We start from the raw sequence: 25,070 nt of genomic DNA on the forward strand, positions 1-25,070 counted from the left end.
ACGTGACGTTAAAAATGGATTTATGAGGGCTAAAGTTTGACTCCAGAACAGATTGATTCCGCTTAGTTTATCGTACAAAATAGTCCCGTGAAATACAATGAAATTAATGGCTGATCAGCGTTCGGGAAATTGCGTCTGAAACAACATTGTAACTGCAATAATAATAACGTAAATATCACAATGTCACTCATTGTCAGTGGTTCAAATGTTGAATTTTAAGTAGTGGGTAAGGAAATATGGAATATGAAGTGGGCCTCTAAGGATGAGCAAAATGGAACGAGACTGCTGGGTGGTGAGGAGCAAGTGCGGGCGACAGAGGTGCATTGATATTTAAAGGGGAGCAGGGAGACAGACTGAACGGCTCTCAGCATGATGGCCGATAGATGATCGGACCAACAGAGGTGCTATCAGAAATGTTAATAAACATGTTTTTTTTTTTTTTGCAGCAAGCAGAAATTCCTACTCGGTGCAACGTCCTATAAAAAAATAACAATAATGCCAATTTGAGCCAAAGAGTTAGTGACATTTTCCATCCTGAGGCCCACGTCTTCCCTTGAGACACCTTTGGACTGTTAAATGTCTGCATGGGCCTAAGGCTGAACCGGACTCGTGGTAGCGACTGTGTGATAAGTGGAAGTGAAGCCAGATAAGGGCAGCCTCCATCTGCAGACTCTTTAAATGGAGCAGAGAGTAGAAGCGCGGTGGTTTGTGGTCTCATGAGATCCAGGAGGGAGTTTTTACTTTGACAAAAGCAGATGTTGGGAAAATCTCACAGTAACATTATATAGTGAAGCGAGGTGACGTTCAAATCATGCTAGCAGTTTTAATACTAAAAGTTTTAATAATCCCCTCCAAGGTAGTTTTGAGTGAGAGAGGATGGCAGAGTAGTGATTTTTTATTTTTTTGCCCCAATCCATCATTTATATTTAATGCAGAGTAGTTACATATTTGTAAAATGCATGTCCAAACGTCTCGTATTATTCTGCTAGCATTTGTGAGGTAATTTTCTTGATCTCCCTCTCCTTTCTATGCTGTGTGGCCCAGCAATCTTTTGCCCCTCACTGATGTTCTCCGAGAGAACATAATCCATCAAGGCATCCAATTTTCTATAGTATCCCATTAAGGTTTAGTTGGAGGCCTTATCAGCTGACTTAAGGCATCCAGACTGGGCCGGTCACAGCAGCCAATTGCAGGAGAACGTAATTGTTTGACATTGTCGACCAGGGGTGGGCAAACTTTTATATTGGCGGGCCACAACATACATTAAATGAAAATGAGCAAAAGCATTACAACAAAATATTTGTGTTTTGACACACCAGAGTATTTAGAAAATAAAACATCAACAAGGTTTATTCATTTAATTTTTTTCCAAATTTGGTGGGCCGGATTAAAGCGTTTAACCGGCCGCCATGTGGCCCCCGGGCCGCAGTTTGCCCAAACCTGTTGTAGACCGTATGTAGACCATAAGGGAATAACATGACACAGAGTCCTCTGTACAAGACAACATTATATTTCTTTAATTTTTATTCTTTTTCTCTGTTTGGAAATTGCAGGGTCAATATTTTCATTGAATCACATTACTGGACATGATGCACCAAAATGTACTAATCAATTTATCAGTTTACAGGAATACATTGAATAGAGCACAAGGTTTCACAATGGATACACGACTGACGTTTTCCCCATTGCACTTACAACAGTGAATGACATTTTCCAGATGTTTTGTTTCTTCTTCTTCTTCTTTTTTTTTTTGCCTTGCTTCTTCTGAAAATTCTGATCACATTCTAGATCATAATCACTGACAGCTCCAGATTGTGGGACATTGAAGGCAACTTGTTGCCACGGAGGTTGTAAAACACAATAAGGATAGAATCTTGACATATGTATATGTTTCCGAACAGGAATTTGTGTTCCATTTTTGTTCCACTGTTGTAAACAGTCAGTACAAGTTAGCCACATAGACTATGCATAAGCAATTATCATGATCATCTTCCTTGTTACTGTTAATAAATGTTCTTTTATACACAAAAGTTGGCAGCAAATACGGCATGGGGATGCACATGACAGCCGTACTCAAAACAAAAGCTGTACAGTCGAATGAATGTGTATTTACAGTTCTGAGGATGGCTGCACTAAAAGCTGTTGAGTCTTACGTGCCTCGCATCAAGCAGATCTCCATTTCGCGTTTGGATGTAGATCTCGGAGGCACTGTGACATAACTTCCATGTGTCTGCTTGTCTTCCAGCAGCGACCACTACCAGCCAGGCTTGTGCTTTCAACATAAAAAGACATGCCCTGATTTGTGAGTGACTGGCTGAACTTTTGCTCATCTTCTGCTCACCGGCCTGTTTGCCAACCAAAGTGAAATCATGCCGGGTTTTAGTCATTCGGGTACAACCGAGCATTTAAGCATATAAGATCTAATCATGCACCTTTCCCACCGTGACGGCTTGGCTGCTGAGTGATTTAATCAAAGGTGAATTCTATCGAAAAGAAGCATTCCATTCACCCCCCCCACCCCCGCAGGGTTTCAGTAACACCCAAATATGTACACCATTATATGGACACAAATGAAGTGCTAACCATGTGTGGTGTCACATGTTCATCGCAGCACGGACAGTCACTGCAAGCCCAGGTCAGGCAAAACGCTCGAGGAACTAACAAACAGCCAAGGAAGCAGCCAAGCAAATCCATGCTACGAAGCGACATGACGGTGGACATTCAAAAAACGGACAGTAGACACAGTTTACCCTTTGGCAACAAGTCCCCGTGGAGGGTGGCGACAGCTCAAGAAACATGCAACGGAGAAATCAAAACCACTCCAGTTCAATAGTCGGATTCATAAAACAGTAAAAACATACGGATAGCTTCAACTGCTTCACTCGGTTAATTGTGTTGTTGTTTCGCTGTGATGACGTCACTACCAGGATCAAAATGAGTCTTTGCATAGAACATTTGAATTGCTCATCTACACTTCATGTGTGCGCGTGGGGAATAAAGGCAGTGGGCCCAGCTTGTTTCGAGAAATTGTTGATGACTTTATAAGCCGAGAGCAGAAAGGAAGTCTGGGATGGCAAATATGTGCGTTTGTATGTGTTCCTACCACTCTGCATGCTCGTATGCATCTGCACCTAACACGCATGCACATCTGGACATCTGGTACGATGGTTGTAAACCGTTCAACAAACTGTACAGCAAGAAGCGTGGGATCAATTCCCCATCGCTAACGTACACAACATTTAGACCTTTGTGCTATATACCGCTATCTGCATGCTATTGCTTTTTTTTTTTTTTTTAAGTCACCGAGCAAATTATCTGATGGGAGAAAACTGACAGTTGACAAAATAAAAAGCATCAAATATAAAGTTGTACCAAATAAATCAACAAGGTAAAAATGTTATTCCATAAATACACAAATGACAAATTTACATAATGACATCTTGAAAGATTATGTACATACAGTAGTATACACTATGTAAAAAAAAAAAAGAAATGCGTCGTGATATGGACATTTGAAAACATACGAGGTATATAAGTTAAAAAAAAAAAGTTCTGAATAAGGCTCGTCCAATCAGTGAATCTGAGGCAAATTGAAAAGGAACTAAAAGATGAGACACGAAAGCTCCACGCAGACAATAACAATGGCTTTGTGATGGCAAGATATAGCGCCACTGCCACTCTTTCATTTGGTCCTCTCATTTATGTGAATCTCACACTTTTGGGCACACTGGCAGTAATTTCTTTCCCTAACAAATAAATAAATAAATAAAGCTCATGACTAGTGGCTGTTGGAAAAGTACAGATATGGATTTTCTTTTTCTATTTTTTTTCCCTATATTTGTGCGTGCATGTACACATTTACACAATGCATTCTGTAGAGACACTTGAAAAAAAAAAAATGAGGAGAAGTAAGAACACATTCAAAGACAGGGTTACGTTCCCATTCTGGAATGTAGAGATCGGAGAAACCGAGCACTCGGGATTGTTAGAAGTCGTCTGTGAACGATATGTTTCTTTGGTACCAGAAAAACCTATGACATGCTTTAAGAATCAGCATCAATGTGGAATCAAAGATCCTTGCCAGATTGTAATCCTCAGCCATGAATAATATCCAGTAGAGGGCGCACTGAGGCTTTCCTCAACTGGCACATAGCCAGACTGCTCCATCAGTGGGCCTTGAACTTTCTTTTCAATCCCGGGAGGCTTTCGATGGAGGAGGAGAAGAAGCAGAACACAAGTCCTCCTTTCGCATCTCTCCTCCGCCTCATGCTCATTACTGTCCTCCTGGAATGAAGACAGATATATCTTGAAGATTAGCACATCTATACAGGATCAAATTGAGCAGACTAAGAAGAGAAACCAAATGAGGGGCTCATGTAAAAGCTAGCTCATGCGGCCGGTGCTTTTAGATCCCCTGACATGGACCAAATCAATCGGAATGAAACCAATCAATGAGTTTAAATCACATTTCTGCCGGCCTACTCGCTGTAACTTGCAGCCAATCGTAGGCCTGATGCTGTCTGCAGTAATCCACTGGGACGATGAGCTGCTTGGCCTCAAAGTGCCACTGAGTTGGGTTTATCTTCACATTCTCCTAATGAATCCTCAAACTGGACACAGGCTCAAATTGACGGACTTGTCAGCGCAGCATTCGTGGACGCTGAACGAAGGAACCTGTCAACTGCACTCTGTGAGAGTCCCAGCAGGTGCTTGGACAGAAGCTAAAATCAAATGAATTCTAATTCACTTTATTCGCTCCTCAGTGGCTTTGCGCCATTGAGCGGAATTAGTCCATTAGTTCATTGCAGCATGTAATGAGGACTGCTAACCATGAGTCATGAATCTGTGAGCCTGCGTGTGCTCTTGTTCCCGTGCGTCTTTGCGTGTGTGACATTAAATCCAAGCCACAATTAGCTTTCTCGAGCTAATTTTAACCCTGTTTGCCGGGCCCAGATTATTGGAAGTGTGTGGAGTCACAAGGTAAACTGTTTTAGCCACTCAGCTCCTGTGCTTTTGGTTCTGCGGCAGAAAGTTGAAAACCTTGATGAAGTGAAAAGACTTTTCAAAACGTGAAGCAACACAACGAAAAAAAAATAAAAAAATAGACCATGTTTTTGTAAACAAATGGGATACTTCCGGGTGGGGTTAATGATGACAAAAACTTGTTGTGTTTGGGGGTTGCACCACCGGGTATACTAGTTTTTTTGTTTTTTTTTGTTTTTTAATTTCACCCAAAAAAAATAAAAAATCTGGATGAGGAGGCGAAAGCAAGTCGAGTCCAGTCTTTTTACTCGTTTTCAGCAAATACCTTCAAAACATCTAACAGGTATAATGTATATAGAAACAAACCTGTGAATTAGCATTACATGGTCATTGATTATTTTTGCATAATCCTACAAAAATAAAAATGACCTCTTTGACGGCAGCCTGGATATGATCTACGTTCATTTTAATGCCTTTTACTAACCTTCATTTCAAGGCATCATCTTGATTTTCAGGTCCCCCTCCGCATGCAGCTCCACTTCAATCACATGCACGTCTGGGGAATTCAGTGCTGACAAGGCTCTCCTTTGATTCGAACTCTGTTCGGTAATTTGAGGTAAAGTAAAGGCACGCGAGATCAGTCCCAACGTACAAATTATTTCATGAGTCATCTTTTACCTTGAGTCGCCTGCTTGTGCAGACTATGCTAAACTACACTCAATCACCACAATATTACCTACGCATGCATGCATGGTTGCATTTGTTTTTGTGATGCAAGTGTTACCCAAAGTAGATCATAGTTCTTGACAATGACTCAATGCTCGATCGAGCAGGTGACAGTGTATTCATCTCCCGAGACAAAGAAGCGCGCAAAGAAGACACTTACTGATGCTCCCACTCTCTTGCTCAACATCCTCCGTGATTGGAAAATGTCATAAATGGAGTTTCATAGATTTTTCTGGTACAAAAGCCTCTCATTTTGTTGTGTTGTGACTATGCAGATCCTGAGGAGAAACACATGCGTATTTTCTGCGATGAGAATTGAACAACGATAGTGATGAGTATATATGCTACACGTTAACATTGTAAATTATAAATATGAATGAATTTTAGTTGACAATCGGCTGCATCACATCCGAAAATAAACACATATGTCTTGTCTCGTCTCGCTTTTCACTCACCCTCTCCTCTTCAATTCAAAAGAATGAAGTGAATTTCTTCCCAAGGCCAGACAGAGCTGTGAGAATGAGTAAAATAACGGAAAAAAAGATCAGCACATCACTGCAACTCAATTGTTCCGTAATTTACTTCATGACACACATCGAGAAAAACTGAAAACCATCATAATATATTTATCAGCAGCTGTACCGTCTCCCAGCTTTCCCGCCTGCTCCGCTGCACCTCCTTGCAAAATTTTGGTCAGAACGTTTTCTCCTTCAGTAGGTGCCGGTCCAGTTGCAGCACTGCCGATGCCACCGGCTTTACTACCGATCCCAACAGGGGCAGCTTTCGAGCCTGCAGACAGAAAAAAAAATAAAATATGACCAGCATTTAAGCCTGTTGCCATTGTGTTGCTCAAAGTTGTGTGACTTACCGATGCCTGTTAGAGGGGGTGGGGTTGTTTTGGTAGTCTGAGGTATGGTTGGAACTGCCATTGTAGACTTCATTCCTATGGAAGTTGTTGACGGCATGGCATCTATTTTTCCCTGGAAAAGGCATGGCAATACCGCACACATTAATTCAACTTGCACCACCATCATGGCAAAGTATTGAATTAAATTAAATTTGAGTTTACAAAATTATGTTTATTAAATGATGTCGTCACCATAAGATTTTATCTTGTTGTTTTTGAGTGTGACATTAGTGTGTGCCTTGTTTTAAAATAGATTTCCATATCTTACATGTTTAAAATGATATATTTAGTATTGTTTTCTCAGTTTTTAATGTCAGATCTATTTTGTAACATTGTAAGAACTCAATGTGTAATTTCAAAAATGTCTTGACATTTTTCTAGCACATCAGGTTGATGAGATATCTCAATTTTTGGTTTTTAAATTAGACCTATTAAAGCTTGCGCAATACTGATTTTTCCATGCATTGTAATTTATAGCACAGACATTTCCCCCAAAATATCATCCTGTTGCTGAACCTAACCCTTATTTCATAATATTACTAAACATATAACTATATTACGTATGTGCTAGAGGGAAAAAAACAAGGGACGTTAATAAATCAGCGCAAAAAAAACAAAACAAAAAAATCTAGATTGGCTTGCATCTCAAAGAAATGTAGTATAAATGTGTTAGCCAGTGTAAATGTCTGAACGTGAACTGACAACTTTGGCTCTCCTTTCCACATCTTGTCTCTCTCACAAATTAGGTTAACACTCATAAGTCAAGCTACCGCTAAAATTTTAAAGTTATGCTGCATTTAATTATAGCACATTGCTTTCAACCAGAAGCATATTACAGTTGACTTCTTTGTCTACTAACCGCTGTCGTTGCCGGTTGCCCTGCTACAGAGCCTCCTCCTGACGGGCGTCCCTGTGTCTGGCTTGGTTTGGGCGGCTGCTGCTGCGGTGGTCCAGTTGCTGCACTAGTTGTTGGCTGGCTGCTTGGAGGGGGTTGACTGTGCTGCTGCGGCTGTTGTAGTTGTTGCTGTTGTTGTTGTTGTTGTGCACTTAGCTGCTGTTGCTGCTGGGCTTGCTGAGTACCATCTTCTGAGCCTGGATGTCTCCCCGATTGGCCTTGACCACTTGCACGCTGTTGCCCAGCATGACCCTGCTGCTGCATCTTCGAGCCTGCAACAGAGGGATCCTGCCTTCTTGTGCGATCTCCCGGTTGTCTCTGGCTCCGTCCTCCCGTGCCATGATGATGACCAGCAGCTGAGTCACGGGAGAAGTCTCCTGAGTTCCGGGGACTTCCTTGTGCAGAACGGGAATCTGGGCAGCCCCTCCTCTGGGCAGAGGAAGTGCCCCTGCCATCGGATCGTCCTGAGGTGTCTTTGGGGTGCGTCCTGGTAGAACGGGAGGACCTGGGATCTTCTGAGGTGTGTCGAGAAGAGTTGTGCCTACCAGAGTTGTTGCCATGATACCGCTGATCCCGTGATGGTGCAGACGAGGAATGACGTTGATGGGTGTCATCCTGGGGCCCGTATTCCTCTGGTGGCTCATCATAGTCATGGTAGGTGTGCTTTGCACGCCTACCTGTAGATGACTGGCTTCCACCTCTGTGATGTCTTGAACGTTCTGAACGGGCTTCCCGAGGCTTTTCAAACCAGTCAGTCTCCTCTTGGCCCAAATGATAGGCTTTTTTAAAACCAAAAGAAACATTATCAGTCAATCGTATTTCCTTGTAAAGTGGTTGTGTAGATAGAAGCCATGCGATAAAATGAACTCCACTTCGTATAGCCATGCACATTTTAGGAAACCAGTGAAAAAGACAAGACACCAACTTATACAAAACAAAGCAGAACATGCAGAACACAAATGTATAAAATAACTTGTTTTTTCAAAGGAGACATTCCAGAAATCAAAGACAACAAAAAGGACAACAAAAGCAATGGCATTCCTCTCAAAATTCTTCACTTGGCATGCAGTCTTTTTTTTCAGCACTTTAAAGATGGAACAAACATGAAAGAAAGCACAAATTATTCAGCACCAGTTACCTTCACTGTCAGAAACAGCACAGTGCATGTCGTCTACAAGGTAAGGGTCATCTGGTTTATACACATGACTCCTCGGAAGATCCTTCTTGTGGTGGTCCTGCACATCTGGAAGCGAATGACTTGACCCATACTGGTTCCTCACATCATGGGCATTTGTCACAGCAGAGCTTCGTCCAATGCCGACAGGTTTACCAACAGGACTGATTGGACTCTCTTCCTCTGAATTCTGATTGCGTATAGGTGGCCTTCCACTGCGACTGCTTCTCTGAGAGCGTTCCATAGCATCCCTCTCATAGGATTTACTTCTGTGACCTGAGGCGTCTCGGGATGATATCTTATCCATGCCATAACCGGTAGACCTGGACCTCCCGGATCCGTACATGCGATCTTCTTCCTCAAGACCCTCGCGACTGGTGCCATAATATTTCTGCTGGTCATAGGCATTCCTCTTCATTCCGTACGTCATTTCATCCTGCTTCTTGGATCTGGACACCACAGTACAACTGCCTCCTGTTGAGGTTGTCATAGTGTAGGAAGCCAGATCTGCCTCCACGTCTCGAGCTTCCTCAATAGGAGAAAACTTTGATATTTTTTGCTCCATTCCCTGTTTTCGGTGCTTACTACGTTTAGAAGAGACTACGGCAGGGGCAAGATTTTTGGGTGAGACTTTGTGGCTACTGGTGTTGCTCCGTGCTGTGTGTTTGTAGTCATCATAATAATAAGACCCTCCACTTACTGTGGTGCCAGTACGGCTGTCCACTGTGCTCTGGTAACCCATTGTGCCAGCAGGTCTTCCATATGCATCGACTGCCTCATCTTCAGGTCTACCATAGGTGCCGCCACGCCCAGGGCCATTCTCGCTGCGATATCGCCCTCCTACCGGATGACCTAGGGCATCAGTGTGTTGACTAGTGTTGTCTTTTGTCAATTCGCTAATGTCATCAATCATGACATAATTCCTTGGAATGTTCTGCTCTAAGTTAGAGGTGTAATGGTCATCTGAAACATAAGCAGATGTTGGGCTGTCACCAGAGTGTGTAAGGCCAGGCTCAGAGGGCCGATATTGTCCATACACATTGTTGTAGGCGGAGCCATATGTCGTATCTGGAGCTGATGTGGCCACCGAGACTGCTGGGTGGCTGATGACCTCATAGTTGGTGGGAAGTTTCTGCTCAAGGTCAGCCAAAGAGGTTTGTCTTGGTCTTTGATGTACCGTGAGGATATCGGCTTGGGTTGGGTAAGGTAGTCCAGGTTGGTAAGAGCTGTGGCTGGGATAGGGAAGGCTTTGGCCTGGCATGGACTGGCTCGGTGGATTGAAGGCCTGGTGACCATGCTGATGCATGCTAAGGTCTGTTTGGTAAGATGGTTGGTTATACATACGAGAGGAATAGGTTCCCTGGTTCTGGTAGCCAGGGCCTGGTGTTGGGTGGGGCTGGAATGTTCCTGGCTGGGGAGCAGTGGACGAAGGGTACTGAGGAGCTTGGAAACCAATCTGATGGTAAGGGGAGCCTGGCTGCTGTGTTGATGGTTGATTTTGAGGGTAATTATAAGACATATAGGCAGAGGTTGAGGAATACTGCGATGTTGCATTGAGATCATTAGTAAACTGACTCAGTGGTGCTGTGCTGGGCCTTGTCAGCAAACCATTAGGATCAAAGGTTGCCGTTGCAGTTCCCATCCTGAGGTTATTGAGCTCGCTGTCTGACATGTAGTCTCGAGCATCACCCATACAGCGCAAGTAAGCCAACTCTCTCCTCTCCCGCTCCTTCACCATGGTCTCCTTGCGTTGAGTGATGCCTAACTCCAAGTAACGTAATTTGGCGTCAATCTCTTTCTCTTCTTCCTCCAGTTCGGCTTGCTGCTTCCTGAGCTTTGATGACTCTTGTTCCACAGCTTTCAGTTCACTCAGCAAGCCTGCCTTGGTGACGCCTTGTGCAGGTCTAGGCAAAACCCTCTGAGGCATGCCAGGAGAACTGTACATTTGTGCTGGAGTAACTATGGGGAGCGGAGTCTCTTCTGGAGGGGGGCTGGGAAGAGTCCTCTTTACCTTTCTCATCACAGCATTCTGCTGCTGCTGCTGCAGGGAGGCCATCTGCTGAGAGAGGCAGAGACACATCAGCAGAATGAGCTATAAACAGAATGTGTTTATGTAAATTAGGTTCATTAATGTGCCTCGGCATGCACGAAGGGTCCGCATACCCTAATTTAAGAACTATGTAGATTGATATGTAGTTAAATTAAGTACTTCATTTTATTTGACCTGCTTGCGGAGCCGAAGCATTATTTACATCAGAATTTTCAATAAAACATTTGATTTTGTGACAATGATTACAAATGACATGTCTATATTGTGTGATTGTGAAAGATAAACGAGATACAAGCACATTCTGTAGAACTTTACAAAACGGACAATCATCAAAGCCAGATTATCTGACCTATCCTGAATCACTCCATGACAGCTCTACTACATTTTTAGTAGTAGAAAAGAGATTAATTTCAGACAGAGGTAAACTTACAAATGTCGATGATAGTCTAATTTAATTACTTACAAATACGTGTAGTTTTCCAATTTTTCATATTTCTCAAATAATTAACAGTGGCATGCAGTAGACGAGGAGAGCATTATTAAAAAAACAATGTTACAATATGCCAGTTTATTACTTACAATTTAGTTGTAATAGGTAGATCCATGATGATGAGCTATAAATAATATCTAGATTTGTCTCATATTAACCTGGATAATTTGATAATTAATGAAAGCCGTATTAATTTACTTTCCAAAGTAAGAAAGGTAAACAACATTGATGCATCCATATTGTGTATCCTCCTGGCAACTCTTAAGCATTTGATAGCCAGAGAGAGCAAGAGAGTGAGAGAGAGAGAGGAAAAAGAGGAAAAGGGGTGGAGATACCAAGTAGGGAAAAGTAGAGAATCGGCTGAAGAGAAAAGCATTTCTGGCATGGTGGACATACTCTTTTGGAAATATTCTGCTGTAATGTTTGATCTGTAGATCTATGGCCAAAGGAAGCGTAGATTAAATTGCAATATATATATATGGCACGTTTTGCTTTTGATTATCTTTATTTTATGAGAGACTGTAATTTAGCATATTTTGAACATGTATAAAACATAGAAACAACTATTATTACACAGAGTTTCTTAGGGCACAGGCAACAACAAACCACAATGTTAATGAGAACACTATGTTTAGACTCATGAGGATACGTTGAAAATATTGTAAAGAAAATGTTGGAGTTGACTTTCCCTTTATTCTATTCTTCTGGTATCTATTGTAAATGTGTTTATGTGTTTTATTCATGTTCTAATTAGCTGTTAATTTATATGACAGCATATGACAATGACAATAAAGGGATTTCTGATTTCTGATAAGGAAAGCGCTTTGTTACAGCTCCAGCTATATAAATAAAGTTGTATTGTATTTACCCAATATATGGTTAAAAATAACTAAGTATTACTAATAATAATAATCAGTAAATTCATTGTCCAAATTACGTATACCAGTACAATCGCATAGGATCCATTTCAAGTGGAATCCAAGATTTATGTTAGTTTAGTTAATAATGTTGAACAGCATTGTGTTATTTTCCCCCGACGCAACCCAAAAAATAAATACAAAGGTGTTTCCTACCTGACTGTTGGGCACGGCTTGCTGATAATATGGAGAGAATCTGTTCTTAGCGGGGTCTTCTGATGTTGGGCTGAGAGGCTTTGGATCAGACATGGAGCGTTGCACACTTTTTATGGGTCTTGGTAGAGACTGGTGGCATTGCGGTGATTCAGCAGTCAAAGCTTTTTGCTGGGGTGTCACATGGGCTTTATTAAGCTTTTCCTGTGAGGCAAACGTTGTCTCCAACATACGATGAGGAGACAATGGAGACACTGGGGAGTACAAAACCTGAGGGGATTTGGAGGGCTGCCGAGAAGATTCATTTGGCTGCTGCTGATACCCAATTTCCAGAGGGTCTGGTTTTCGTCTCTCAAATTTAGCAACTCCTTGAAGTCTCTGAGAGTTTGGGTCAGATGTATTTGCTCCAACTATGTGAAGACTTGTAGAGTATGGACTAATTGTTGTAGGGACACTGAGTTGAGGAGCAACAACACCTTGGGACTGTGACTCTGGCTCAGTCTGACAAGCCAGACTTTCTCCCTTGTGAGTTCTTTCAGGGGCTGCTATGTAATGTAACAGGTCAACCTTTGAGCTTTCGACCATAGTGATATGTATAGCCGGCGAAACCCTACCTAGTTGGTCAGATTCTGTCTGACATGAGGAGTCATTTGAGGTTTGAATAGCTATACTTGCTGAAACCGCTCTAGATGACCCATCTGATTTAGTCTCACCACTGGATTCTGAGTGCTTTGATGTACGTGAGCGTCGGCGCCTTACTGGCTGCTGGTCCCAGTCTGCCTGGTCCTCCTCATCGGTCTGCACACTGCAGTCTGCAATACGTCTTGTTCTTCTGCGGCGGTTTATGAATCGTTCCTCTCCGTCTTCATCATCTGTTTGCACGCAACTGTCTGCGATCTTCTTTACAGAATCATCTTCTGTGCTGTCTCTAAGACGCGGCATAGAATTTTGCTTCTTCATAATCTTGGAATCGGCCTGTTTGTCAGTGATTCTCAAAGACATTTCAGAGACAGAACTATGAATGGGTCTAGCAGCCACCACCGCTTGGACCACTTGTCCATCTTGCCAGAATTGAACAGTTTGCCCATCTTGTTGAATAACTCTTCCACTCTGATCACAAATAAGGAAGCCTTGAGGAGGCCCTCCTCCGACCACCACCCCTTGTATGGCACCCTGGGCAGATGTCGCAGCAGCGACGGCCGATGCCGCGGCTGCCTCCGCTGCTGCAGCCACTGCTGCTGCCTCCACTGCTGCTGTCTTTTGTCTTTTCTGCTCTTCCAGCTGCAGTTGGAGTTGCTGCTGCAGAGACTGGATTTGTTCTAGCTGCATTCTCTGCTGGGCCAGTTGCTCTCTTTGCATGATAAGCTGAGTCTCCCGCTCTGCTTGCTGCTGTTGTAGGACCTGTTGCTTGATGGTCTGCAGCTCTTGAATTTCACGCTGAACAATTAGTTGTTCTTTTTCTCTGTGTCGCTGAAGCTCCATTCGATCTCGTTCAAGCTCCTCATGAAGGCGGAGCTGCCTAAGTTTTTCCAATTCAACACGCTCTCGCTCCAGATGTAGCATGTGCTCTTGTTGCTGACTAAGCCTCTCATCTTCCTTACCTTTCTGTGCATCAGTATGAGATATATTGGAAGTTGAGGCAGTGACACTGGGTGTGATGTTACCATGTGTCAAAAGTGGGGGTTGGGGTGGACTGATGGATTGAGCTTGAGGATGGGTTTGGGTTAATGATAATGGTTCAGTTTGAGCAGGTAGTTGCTGTGGCTGCATCTGAGCTTGTACTGGGTTGACAGTAGGAGGCTGTCCTTGACCTTGAGAGATGGACATGATCTGTGGTGTATGTTGAGTCTGATTAGCCTGTTGAAAGGTAGTGGTTTGCATACGAGCTCCTGATGGGTTTTTTGTTGTGCTGGCTAGGGTCGGTGGGACAGTTGGAACTGCAGGTGAAGGCTTTCCAAGATACATGGGAGTTTCATGTTGTGAGGTGCTTAGAGTAGGTATACTTCCAGAGGTTGAGGTTGAAGCAGAGTACTGGTTTGAAGGAGGATAAGAATATGTTCCTTGTGTGGCCAGTGGAGTTCTGGGACTCACTTGAGGCAACCTGGTTAGACTAGCTAATGGTACCGCGGTTACACCTGCAGGGTATGGCCTGTAAATGCCTCTAGGCATAGGGTGCAGAACAGGGCCTGGCTGGGTAGTAATTGGTAAGGTAGAGGCTATTGGAGTGTTTATGGTAGAATATATCATGCCATCACCTCCTCTTAAAGCAGCAGGATATAAGGCGCGTATACTTGCTTGTCTTGCATTTATTAGGTTTGTTAGGGTTTGACCATTTGTCAAGGCTCTTCCATCAGGGCCATACATCAGACTTGCTCTTATTGATGCTAAACTTTGATGGAGATTTAGCCGACCTAAATGTGCACCTCTTCCAATCCCATAAGGTATTAGTTCAGGATTATTTCCATACCGTGTTCCAAACTGATCTACTGTGTTAAGAGCAGCACACATGTGACTAATTTCCCTTGCAGTGGTTGCACTGAGTTGAGCTAAATTGGAGTCCTGTGATCCTGCTAACTCCTTTGACCCACAGCAATGGTCAGAATTGATATTGGACATTGAGCCATAACGCCGAATGGGTAATGTGGAGCCTGCTATGTCTCCTTGGTGACGCAAGTCTGTGTACGAGCCATACTGAGCTCCTATGCCGAGGTATCCACTATCATAAGTCTGATTCATGTTGCTAAGATCTACTGCCACACCCCCTTTTATATTGCTCTGGTAGTGACCAGCATCAGTCATAGCAGGCAGATTAGTATCAGACATGGAGGGTTGTATTCTTCCGGATGGAACTATTGGTGTTTGGTAAGCTTTATGCTCCTCTGTTAAACCCTGTGTAGCTTGAGATTGTTGCTGTTGACTCATATTGTAATGCAGAGGATGGGAAGGAGGTGGTGCTTTTGAGGTGTCACTGGTAGGTTTTTTATCTGGTGATACTGCCGTTGGCTTCTGAGTGAATGACCCTGCACAGGAACCAGCAAATGGCAAATTGTATACAACATCGCAACAAGCAACTTGGTTTTCTGGTTTGATTTGCCCAGTCAAATCCAAGACTTGAGGCGCTGGAGGAGGATCTTCTTTCTTGAGTAAGTGAGTCACTGCTTCTGTCTGGGATGTTTTAGTCTCTTCAAGCTGAACCATCATAACATGGGGTTTTCCTGTGGACAGGTTCATGACTGTTGGCTTACTTTGTAGCTCTAGAGCAACTCCACCATAGATGTCATGCGGGGCATTACAAACAGGTTGGGAAGCCAGTGGAGCTACTCTTGCAGTAACTACAGGCTGAGAACTGGTTGTCTGACTAACTACGAGATCCTTTTTCATTACAAGGGGAGGTATTTGATTAGCTAAATTGTAACGAGCAAAAGAAGAATGCTGTTGATGCTGCTGGAGCTGCTGTTCAAGAAGTTGTTGCTGCTGCAGGAGCTTTTGTTGTTGTAATTGCAGCTGTTGCTGTTGTATACCTAAGTTCTCAAGGCAGGCATCAATTTTGGGAATAGATGGATCTGAAACTGGTGTCTTACTCTGGGATAAACATACAGCTGATCCCACTCCCTGCCCCAAATCAACACGGTTATGCAAAGGATCTCCATAGATAATTGGTTGTTTAGATTGAGAGATGTACATAGAACCTGCAACTGTCACACTTATTGTTGTTGGTGTCGATATGGGTACATGCGGTTGCTCTTGTGCATTCAGGTTCATGATAAGTGGTTGCACTGCTGTGTGCCGAACTGATGGCTGTTCTGCTCCTAAGGAGTACTTTCTTGAGTCTGAAGCTAAGGATGTTAGATCCATCCCTTGATCAGTCATTATAATTGGGGCAGATCTCATTGGGGCTCTAAGATCCACAATATTAGCTGGATGGGTTTGGCTTTGGACCATGACCACTGAAGTGCCTGAAATATTTGAGATTTTACATAGCGATATATTCTCCATAGAAAGTGATCCATGACTCTTTGCACTATTAGCAACATTTGTTTTTTCAACATGTTGAACCAACTGTGAAGAATGTTTGTGGGGCTGCTGGAAAGAATGTGATTGTGGTGAAGTTGGAGGACTTGCTGACGTATGTTGGGAGCTATACAGGGTTTTATAGCAAACCTGTGTTGGTGATGACAATGGGGAGGTGGATGAGTTTACAGTTACAGGTTTGGCAGGATTAGGTGCTGTAGATCCGAGGGTTATTACCATTACTGGTGAATCTTGAGAGGATTGTTGTCGTACGAGACGTGGTGAACTAGACCTTTGAGTTCCCTGGGAAGCTACGGTTGATGATGGCCCGCCAGGTAGCGTTGGCAACTGCCTGCCACCACTTGGGGGCAAGGTGGGTGTATGCGTTGGGCTTTGTACAGGGGAAGTGGTAGGTGAGGATTGCGGGCTCTGCCCTTTGAAAAGGGAGAAAACTTTGTAGGTTAGAGAGGATCCCGAAGAGTCCGGTGATGCCTGTGTTGGCCGTTGGGAGCCCGCACCAGCTGCATTTCGAGTTGTAGCCGTGTGACTAACTTGCATTTTGGTTGTGGTAACTCCTCCAACAACACCTTCAATTTTGGCACTCTGTGAAGCCATTCTATTTTGAGTTTCTTTTGAAAGATGTTGTGCTGCGTGAATTCCTGGCATTCGTGGGTCATTTCCAGAGGTGGAGAAGGACATAGGTGCAGAAATCTGTGTTGGAGTGGTTAAGGCAGTTTGAAGGTTTGTATTGTCAGTAAGAGAATGTTTCTGCTGCACATTTCTGCCTTGTTTCTGAAGGAGCTGGGCTTTCTTCATCATCTCCTCATAGACTTCCTCTGCACTTTTTAGTGTTTTGTCAGCAGACATAGATGGTGCCTTTTCTGTTGGAGAGTATAGTGATGTAAAAGTGGGAAGGTTATATTCCTTCCCGGATTTGTAGAGCTTGCCACCTATTATCTCAAAGCCTTCTGCTTCAGAGTCCATTGAAGGTGAGTATTCTGAACATGATGACCTGTGGAGCTCTTCCATCTCTGCAGCCTGCCTCAGCTCCTCAGTTGGTGATGCATCCTCAATGGGAGAGAGATTACTCGGAGGAGTTTTGGATCTTTCCCGGCGTCTCTGTGCTCGGAGTTCCTCCTTATCCCTCTTTGTTTTTCGAGCAGTACTTCGAATCCTCTGTTGCTCAAGATCTCTCATTTGCTCCTGTTCTCTTAGAAGCTCTTCTTCCTCTCTGAGCTCATCCTCCTCAGAGGAGTCCTCGATTGTGGGCAGCAATGGCCCATGTGAGCGATGTCTAGCTTTCCTTTGCTGTTTTGCTTCCTCTAGTCTTGCTCTTCGACTAGGACTGCTATCACTGTCATCTTCCATGGATGACACTGATGTTGGTGATGTTCCTGAAGTGTAGCTAGGAGTGGTAGCAGGTAGAGTGGATGAATATTCTCCTTTCGACCTCTCTTCTGGAGAACCAGTAAGACTCTCCATCTCTAGTTCTGGTTCTCGTAGGTCATGCTCAGCACTGATTTCCATGTCTCTGTTATAACTGTTAGTGTTATTTAACTCAATTGTCTTAAAGCGACGAAGCCCCCCGGCCATTACAACATCTTCCTCTTCTTCTGCTTTATATACCCCTGCTGATTCTTTGGCTGCATCCTCAAAACTACTGGAATGGTGAGGGAGTCGTCGCCTCTCTTTGTTCAAATCCCCACTAGTTTTATGTCCTTTTTTAGCCTTCTGGTCTCCGTATTCCTCTAACTCATCTTCATCGGCACTCATCTCCATAATTTGTCTCCTCATAAACTCTTCATCTGTTAAATCTTTATGTGACTTCTTTTGTCTCACTGGTAAAGGCGAGAGACCACTTTCGCTGCTGTCTTCTACATAATCATGACGAAGTTTACAGCTAAGCTCATCATCCGACTCATCTCTTGCTGCATCGTCATCCGGACTAACGTCCCGTCCCTGTCCAACAGACAATGAATGAGGCCTATGCTTCAGGTCTGATGCCGTTTTTGACTCCAATAGTGGCTTCATTGATGTCTCTAACTTAGTGATTTCAGAGGAAATGGGCACACCCCTCTCATTGAGCTTGATTGCGTCTTCATGAATCTGACCAATAATCTCCCCTTGATAGCTAGAAATTCCATCTGACGAGTATCCGGTGTCACTTAAACTCTGTGTACTTGATTTGATGTAATCCTAAAAGAAATAAACAGAGAGGGGTCAGGAGAAATGGAATACGTGACTTTTTCTTCAATTAACTGGTTGCAAGGTCCACTACAAGCTTTAGTACACAGCTTTTATCCCACTATTTCATCAAACTACTCAGCATTTAAGTCTTGAGCAATTCTCAATAATAAGGAATAAAATGCACAGTACCAAATACAGATGGTTGTCTCTAATTGAACATATTAGAGCATATTACAGAACATAAACAACTAAATCCTAGTAGTAACGATTTAAGATCAAATCAACCAAAATGCTTTATACATCAAATACGTTTCACATAGATGCCACCAGCAATGTTCACTAGTGTTCATTGGATCAGGTCACAAAAAAATTTCATTTGCAATAGAATAAAATATGTCATTTTGGTTGATTTTTTTTCTTTTCAGTGTTGCATACAGACAAAAGATAAATTCAAACAGAGTGCTCATAAAAAACACATTTGAAACAAACATCAACAAACATATGTCATTCTGTTACATGCTTGATTGGGATCATGTTGCATTCTCTTATGCATTCTTCGAGATGTTGAAGAATTATGATCGAGATGAAGGATTATGATCATGCATTGAATGCTTAAAATATCACAATTTTCACAGTGTTACACTTAACAGAACGCTTCAGAGAACAAAAGAGGGAATAGAAACCAAAAATAGGAACAAAGTAAAAAATTATAATAGAATTTCAACTGAACATAATGTTTAAGTTGCTGAAAATTAAATAATGGATATGGTGATTATGAGGAACAAATTAAGAAACTAAACACATATGCAAACACAAAATACAAATACAAAAATATGGCATAACTATTACAGTATAACAGAGGAACAATTATATGATAGGACAAATAACTTTCGTGGAGTTGTGACAAAAAAAGTTGAATCACAATGGCGAGAATGAGAGGACTTCTAGAAAGATAGACAGTGTTTATAAAAAAGTCTTCACACCACATTCACACTCAAATGAGGGTGTGGCTGTGTTCAGAATTAACCAATCACATTTAAACTCAATTTAAATGTAACTCTGCATATCTGCCACCATTTAAAGTGATTTTATTGTACCTCTGATTAACTCCAAGTCACAGTCAGATTGTCTTCTGTGCTTTTCCTGACATTTTTGTAGAGAAATTTTACAGCACAAGACATGGTCAACTGAGAGCCTCAGCAGTATCAGAGAAATCTCATTGAGAAAGATATGAACAGTTAGGAGAACGGCACAAAATAAATTTCAAAATATTAACTATATCATGGTACACAGCAAATACAGTCATCATCAAGTGGGATAGATATGGCACAACAGTGACATTACCAAAAACTGGATGTCCCTGGAGGCTTCCAAGAGGCGAATAGCAATATTGAAGGAGGAGCAGAAATTTCTGACAAGTAGTGGCTTTTTACTGTAGCACTGGTTGAACCTAAAACCTTACGGCTTCAACTAGAAAGCAAAAAAAATGCCAGGTAAAGCATTTTTGAACAGCTGGATTGTATTTAGGGTGAATCAGAGGTACTTTAAATTACTGCAGATGTGTCTGTGCCTGGCATTTGGATAGATATATGGCTAGCTAGCGAGTGAGCTAGCTAGCTAGCTAGCTAGATTGATTGATCGATCGATCGGTAGATAGATAGATAGATAGAGCGATAGATAGAGAGATGGATGGATGGATGGATGGGTAGGTAGGTAGGTAGGTAGGTCGGTCGGTCGGTCGATGATCGATCGATCGATAGATAGATAGATAGATATTAGTCCAAAATAAATCAAAATGTGCAAACAAAAGTATATGTACAGGATCTGCAGCAATTATCCAGTAATGAATAATGCTGATTGACAACAATAACATTATCAGTGAGTATCTGTTGGTGAAGATGATGAAAAAGATGGGTACAAGCAACCAAACATCACAAAAAATAAAATAAAAATGATGAATTGTGGGAGTGAAGAGAAGGCGAAGATTCAAGCAGCTCACTTCTCGGTGTCTTGACTTCTTCACGTCTTCTGCTATCTTCGAATCTTTTGATGGAGTGACAGTCTCTGACAAGGCTTTCTTTGGTGAGGCCTTGACATCCTCCTTGAGAGATTTAGGTGGGACCTTTGTCTTCTCCTGACTCGGTGTCTGTTTGCGTACCTGAGATGTACCTGCGGGTTTAGACTGGGTGGGTGCTGTTTTTGTTGGGGTGGGAGAGGCCTTGGAATAATTGGGTGCTGCTTTAGGGGTGGATGCAACCTTGGTACTAGACAAAGGACCCTTAACCTGAGCGGTGGGCTGAGCAGATCCCTTTGTCAGAGTCTGCCCTTTAGCCTGGCTCTGACCTTTTGTTTGGTTACTAGACTGAGCAGAACCCTTACTTTGAGCAGGTCCTTTATTTTGAGATTGTCCTTTACTCTGGACTGGGGGTTGTGTTGGACCCTTGGTTTGAGAAACTGATTGGGTAGAACCTTTGATTGGAGGGGAAGCTTGACGTATCCCCTTGGTTTGAGGGGATTGCTCAGCTTGTTTCATAGGAGAGGCAGGGCCACTTACTTGGGGACCCAGTGGTTTCTGTTGCTGTTGAGGACCTGGGGGCCTTGGCCCTGACCGCTGATCAGCCTCTTTCTGCTGGGGAGGTTGCTGATTAGATGCAGGTGGCATGGTGGAACCCACAGAATGTGTGGCAGGGCCCGGAATATCACCCAAACTTCCTGACAGAGCCCTCTGTGTCTGGCAGTTCAAACAGAGCCATTCTTTTTTCTATAATACAAAAGAAACAGGAATTAGGAATACGGTGAAAAAAAAAACACTCAAATTATTATGTTGTATATGATGATGAGCTTTTAAACCCGTTCAAACGTGGCCTTTGATCTGTTTGTGATGGTTCACTAATTTGACAATATTCAGCACTTTGAAACTGAGTACACAGATGAAAAAGTGCTGTTTTAATTCAAATTCCAACATCTGTCATGACAGACTGGCCATTAAAAGCTATATGGGCAGATAGTATCCTATCAGCAAGGCTACAATTTATCCTCCGTTACTTGTACGGAACATTATCTATATGTAAATATAAATACTGACACGACTGAAAGGCTAGCAGAAAAACCGTCACAGACAGCAAATTGAACATACACAGATTAGATATCAGGTCAGTGTGGCAGATCGATGAGGCAGCTCAATGAAACGGGGTGGTTATATTACAGGTTATGAAAGATGAAATGAGAGGCGGCAGCACCATGTTTGTAACCCCGCTCTCCATTTCTAAAAGGATCATCTTTGCCTGCGGACTGAAGAGGCAGTCTGTCAAGACTTGCATAACAACACAAAACAAAGCACTGCAACACATCGAATTATACAGAAGGTTGATGACTCTTAAAAATTCCCTACTGTTAATATTTAACAAATGTTTCACAACATTTTTGTAGTAAATTTCATTTGCTTTCTCAAAAACAGTCCCGTGGCATTTTCTTCACATGGCAAAAAACCAGCAAGTATTCAGTGAGCTTTGGATATTGAAGAAAAGTCTGCGTTACAAGCAAGACAACAAATGAGTCAAGGCTGACAGGCATTCGTTCAATAGCAACATGCCAACTACCTTGATTGGCATCATCTTGAGACTCCTGGCATCCACCAGCAATATGGAATTTTTGGTCATGACATTTCTATAAAATTAAAGTGCAACAAAGACAACAGTTTTTGTTCTACTGCTTAATTGTTGAATGGAGAGCAGCACCCATAAACATCATCTACTTTGTTGTGAGACTTTCATAGTGCTGAAAGTACATGAAGATTAAAGGACCTGTGCATCATTCCATGTTTAATACTGTTAATTGTACTAGATAGTAGTGGTTCAAGTGTATATATTCTGAACCTGTTAAGTAAAATCAGAGATTTGTTTCTCAATATATTATGCAGCTGCAAAAAATGTGACTGAGAAGACTGAGAACGGTATAGTGTTCAATTGTGGCGATACAGCATTTCATTATTATTAATTCATTTTTGCGCGGTAAAAACGGTGTCGCATGGAGTCGGGTATGAGTTTCTACTTCCTTACTATAAAAGAACGCAGAAGCTTCCTAGGATTAGCATTATCTGACACAATTGCGAGTACTTAGTTATTGATAATTAGTTGGCCAATTTCAACCACGAAAGTATACAGTAAGCTAGCTAGATGCAAAAGCATCTTCCCTGGATGCCACAATTTACAGAGCAGTCAGTGTTTTATAAATTCCAAAGTGCTACCGTAATATGTTGAGCATAAAGCGATGTGGGATATCTAACTAACAGGAAGTACAGTATGTGCAGAAATGTCTGCTGCAGTGTAAGCCACAGGCAGAATGATACATACAGTTATGTTAAATAAACAGTTAAATATCACGAAAGGATCTCTCTTATGTGGACCCGCACACCAATACACGAAAAAGGTGACTCGTTGGATGAACCTGCCGCAAGTCTGTCAGTCCAAAGGAGCCCCAGTACCTCTCGAGTTAGCTGGTAGCTAACGCCTGTTGTCAAACTGTGGAAAGCCCCAGGTAGTGTATTTTGCAGCTGAAACATGCAGGTAAGTGAAGGCAAAAAAATGTAGAGTATTTGATTTACATGTGAGCAGGGTACGGTTTCAGCATATTTGAGAGGGGAGATAACGACTTGATTTTCCACTATATTGTGAAGCCTCGGTTTATATACTTGGATGATTTTTTTTCAAATCGTTCAAATTTAGCAGTTATTAACAACACTCTTCTATATGGTGTGGCAAATTTACAAGAAAAAAATCTTCACTCAACGGGAACAGGAAAGTAATTTTTTTAACTCTTGTCTTGCATATACGCAAACACTTTCTTGGCTCTGACAAATTCCATAGGAATCTGTTATCTCAGCTAGGACCACGTGTTATGATGGAGCAACTGACAGCCCAAACAGACAGACTTGCTTTGTTTTCCTCTCTCTCAAGTGCTCTACTGAGAAGCTATATATAAACAGGTGCACTCTCAGAACTAGCCATCTGTGCCAGTATTTTCACACGTTTAAAAAAATAAATAAATAAATCCTGTATAAAAATGCTGTTAAGCCAATGCTGCTTTGTGACCCACATACAATTATTGATTAGTAAAGGTACAGAGTTTCATATGTTTGATGACGGACTCATACCAAAACCACATCTCTTTACATTATCAAACCTGCTTTTGTGGATTTTATCCAAAACAAAATCATTTAACTTGAAATATACTCCAAATTAGGGTTGCTCACTCTGTTTTACACATACAGGAGACCTGTATTGCATTCGGCAGGAAAACGAGACTTAATGAATGCACTAAATAACAATTCTAATTTTATTTGGCTCAGTTGATGAAAGCAGGTAATTGTGTTGCACATGCATTCTGTAATGGAGAAAGTCATCATACCACCCAAATTGTGTTAGCAAATAAACATGGAGTATATATTTTGACAGCAACACATTAATAATGCGTTCAATGTATGAATATAAACCATAGAATCATACATATACTTACAGTAAATGCACCTTCATGGACGTTTAAGAGGACTGGCATGGATGCAGTTCACTTCGAAAATGTTCTGTCTGTCATGTGTGTCATTTACTTCCTGATAGTAGAACAGCCATAAAAGGGTAACAGTGGCTGGTACTGGTAACGGGTATCGACATCCTTCGAAAGTACTCGATAACTGATAACGCTACTCGCCCATCCCTGGTAGAAATGTCTCGCAAATGCAATAGATGCTACAGTATGTTGCGTGTGTTCAGATGATATAACCTATGATATAATCGTTCCTAAAATAATCACTTTCAACATCCAACATTTTTATAGGTTCTAGTTGGGCATTCATAGAGTTAATTTAAATAAAATACTTTAACAAAAAAGCATACATCTTCCTGAGATGCTATTTTTTTCCTCTGCTCCCGAATCAGCAAAATGTGAAGTGGAGCTATGTGATGAGCAAACTGGATCTGAGAGTGGCAAATTATTCATGTGGAGTGCTGATATGGAGGTGCGGAATATGGGCTGCGCTTCCCACCTCTTCCCACACTGTGTACAGAAAATCAAGCTGCAATAAAGGATGAGGTGTTTGGCATATAGCCATTTAACGGCGAAACAATTCACTATGACACCCCGAGATAAAGTGCAGCAACATTATAGTACATTAGATGGATATAAACTCCAGCTAAAACTACAAAATTGAAGAAATGGTTCGCTGTATCACTTGGCGGTATAAAAAGTAATCCACTTGACTTTCTGCATGTGTGTGGGCATTTGTGTGTGGGCAGGGGTGTCTGTGTGTCAGGAGCAGCAGCCTGTCAGTGAGATCATCTTGTTAACGAATTGGCAACCTCGTTAAATGGCAGGAGGTTAACTCGTCTGCTCACTGGAGAGTGTACTTCACCTTGGCTCCCAACTGGAACTCAGATGCAGCTGACAAGACTACACACTAATCTGTCCATTAAGTTTGGAGCCTATAGTGCCTATTACTATCCACTAAAAGTGCAGCATCAGTTTGTCATTACGATCATTGTCAATCTGCAAAGCTGGTCAATCTACAGTTTGTTTAGATTTTGAA

At 42.2% G+C, this 25,070-nt stretch overlaps 1 protein-coding gene across 3 annotated transcripts in view; it reads right to left on the reverse strand.

The window, feature by feature from the left end:
- Positions 1-1,494: 1,494 nt before the first annotated feature.
- Positions 1,495-25,070, reverse strand: part of bsnb (bassoon (presynaptic cytomatrix protein) b) — a 59,887-nt gene continuing 36,311 nt past the window's right edge. Inside the window, exons 4-13 of one of the 3 annotated variants that reach the window (XM_088308364.1) lie at positions 21,048-21,254; positions 12,299-18,502; positions 8,650-10,744; positions 7,476-8,290; positions 6,578-6,689; positions 6,352-6,498; positions 6,165-6,220; positions 5,870-5,987; positions 5,468-5,582; positions 1,495-4,284 (exon numbers count right to left, since the gene is read on the reverse strand). In XM_088308364.1, the coding sequence (XP_088164490.1) occupies positions 6,180-6,220; positions 6,352-6,498; positions 6,578-6,689; positions 7,476-8,290; positions 8,650-10,744; positions 12,299-18,502; positions 21,048-21,254 (9,621 nt within the window). In that variant the 3' untranslated portion in view covers positions 1,495-4,284; positions 5,468-5,582; positions 5,870-5,987; positions 6,165-6,179. Of the gene's footprint in view, positions 4,285-5,467; positions 5,583-5,869; positions 5,988-6,164; positions 6,221-6,351; positions 6,499-6,577; positions 6,690-7,475; positions 8,291-8,649; positions 10,745-12,298; positions 18,503-20,492; positions 21,255-25,070 lie in introns of all 3 variants that reach the window. The other 2 variants (XM_088308363.1, XM_088308362.1) reach the window with 2 other exon arrangements.

Source organism: Idiotropiscis lumnitzeri, chromosome 11 (genome assembly GCF_059441095.1).
Source record: "Idiotropiscis lumnitzeri isolate Australia: NSW breed Sydney's pygmy pipehorse chromosome 11, RoL_Ilum_1.0, whole genome shotgun sequence".
Taxonomy (NCBI): Eukaryota; Metazoa; Chordata; class Actinopteri; order Syngnathiformes; family Syngnathidae; genus Idiotropiscis; species Idiotropiscis lumnitzeri.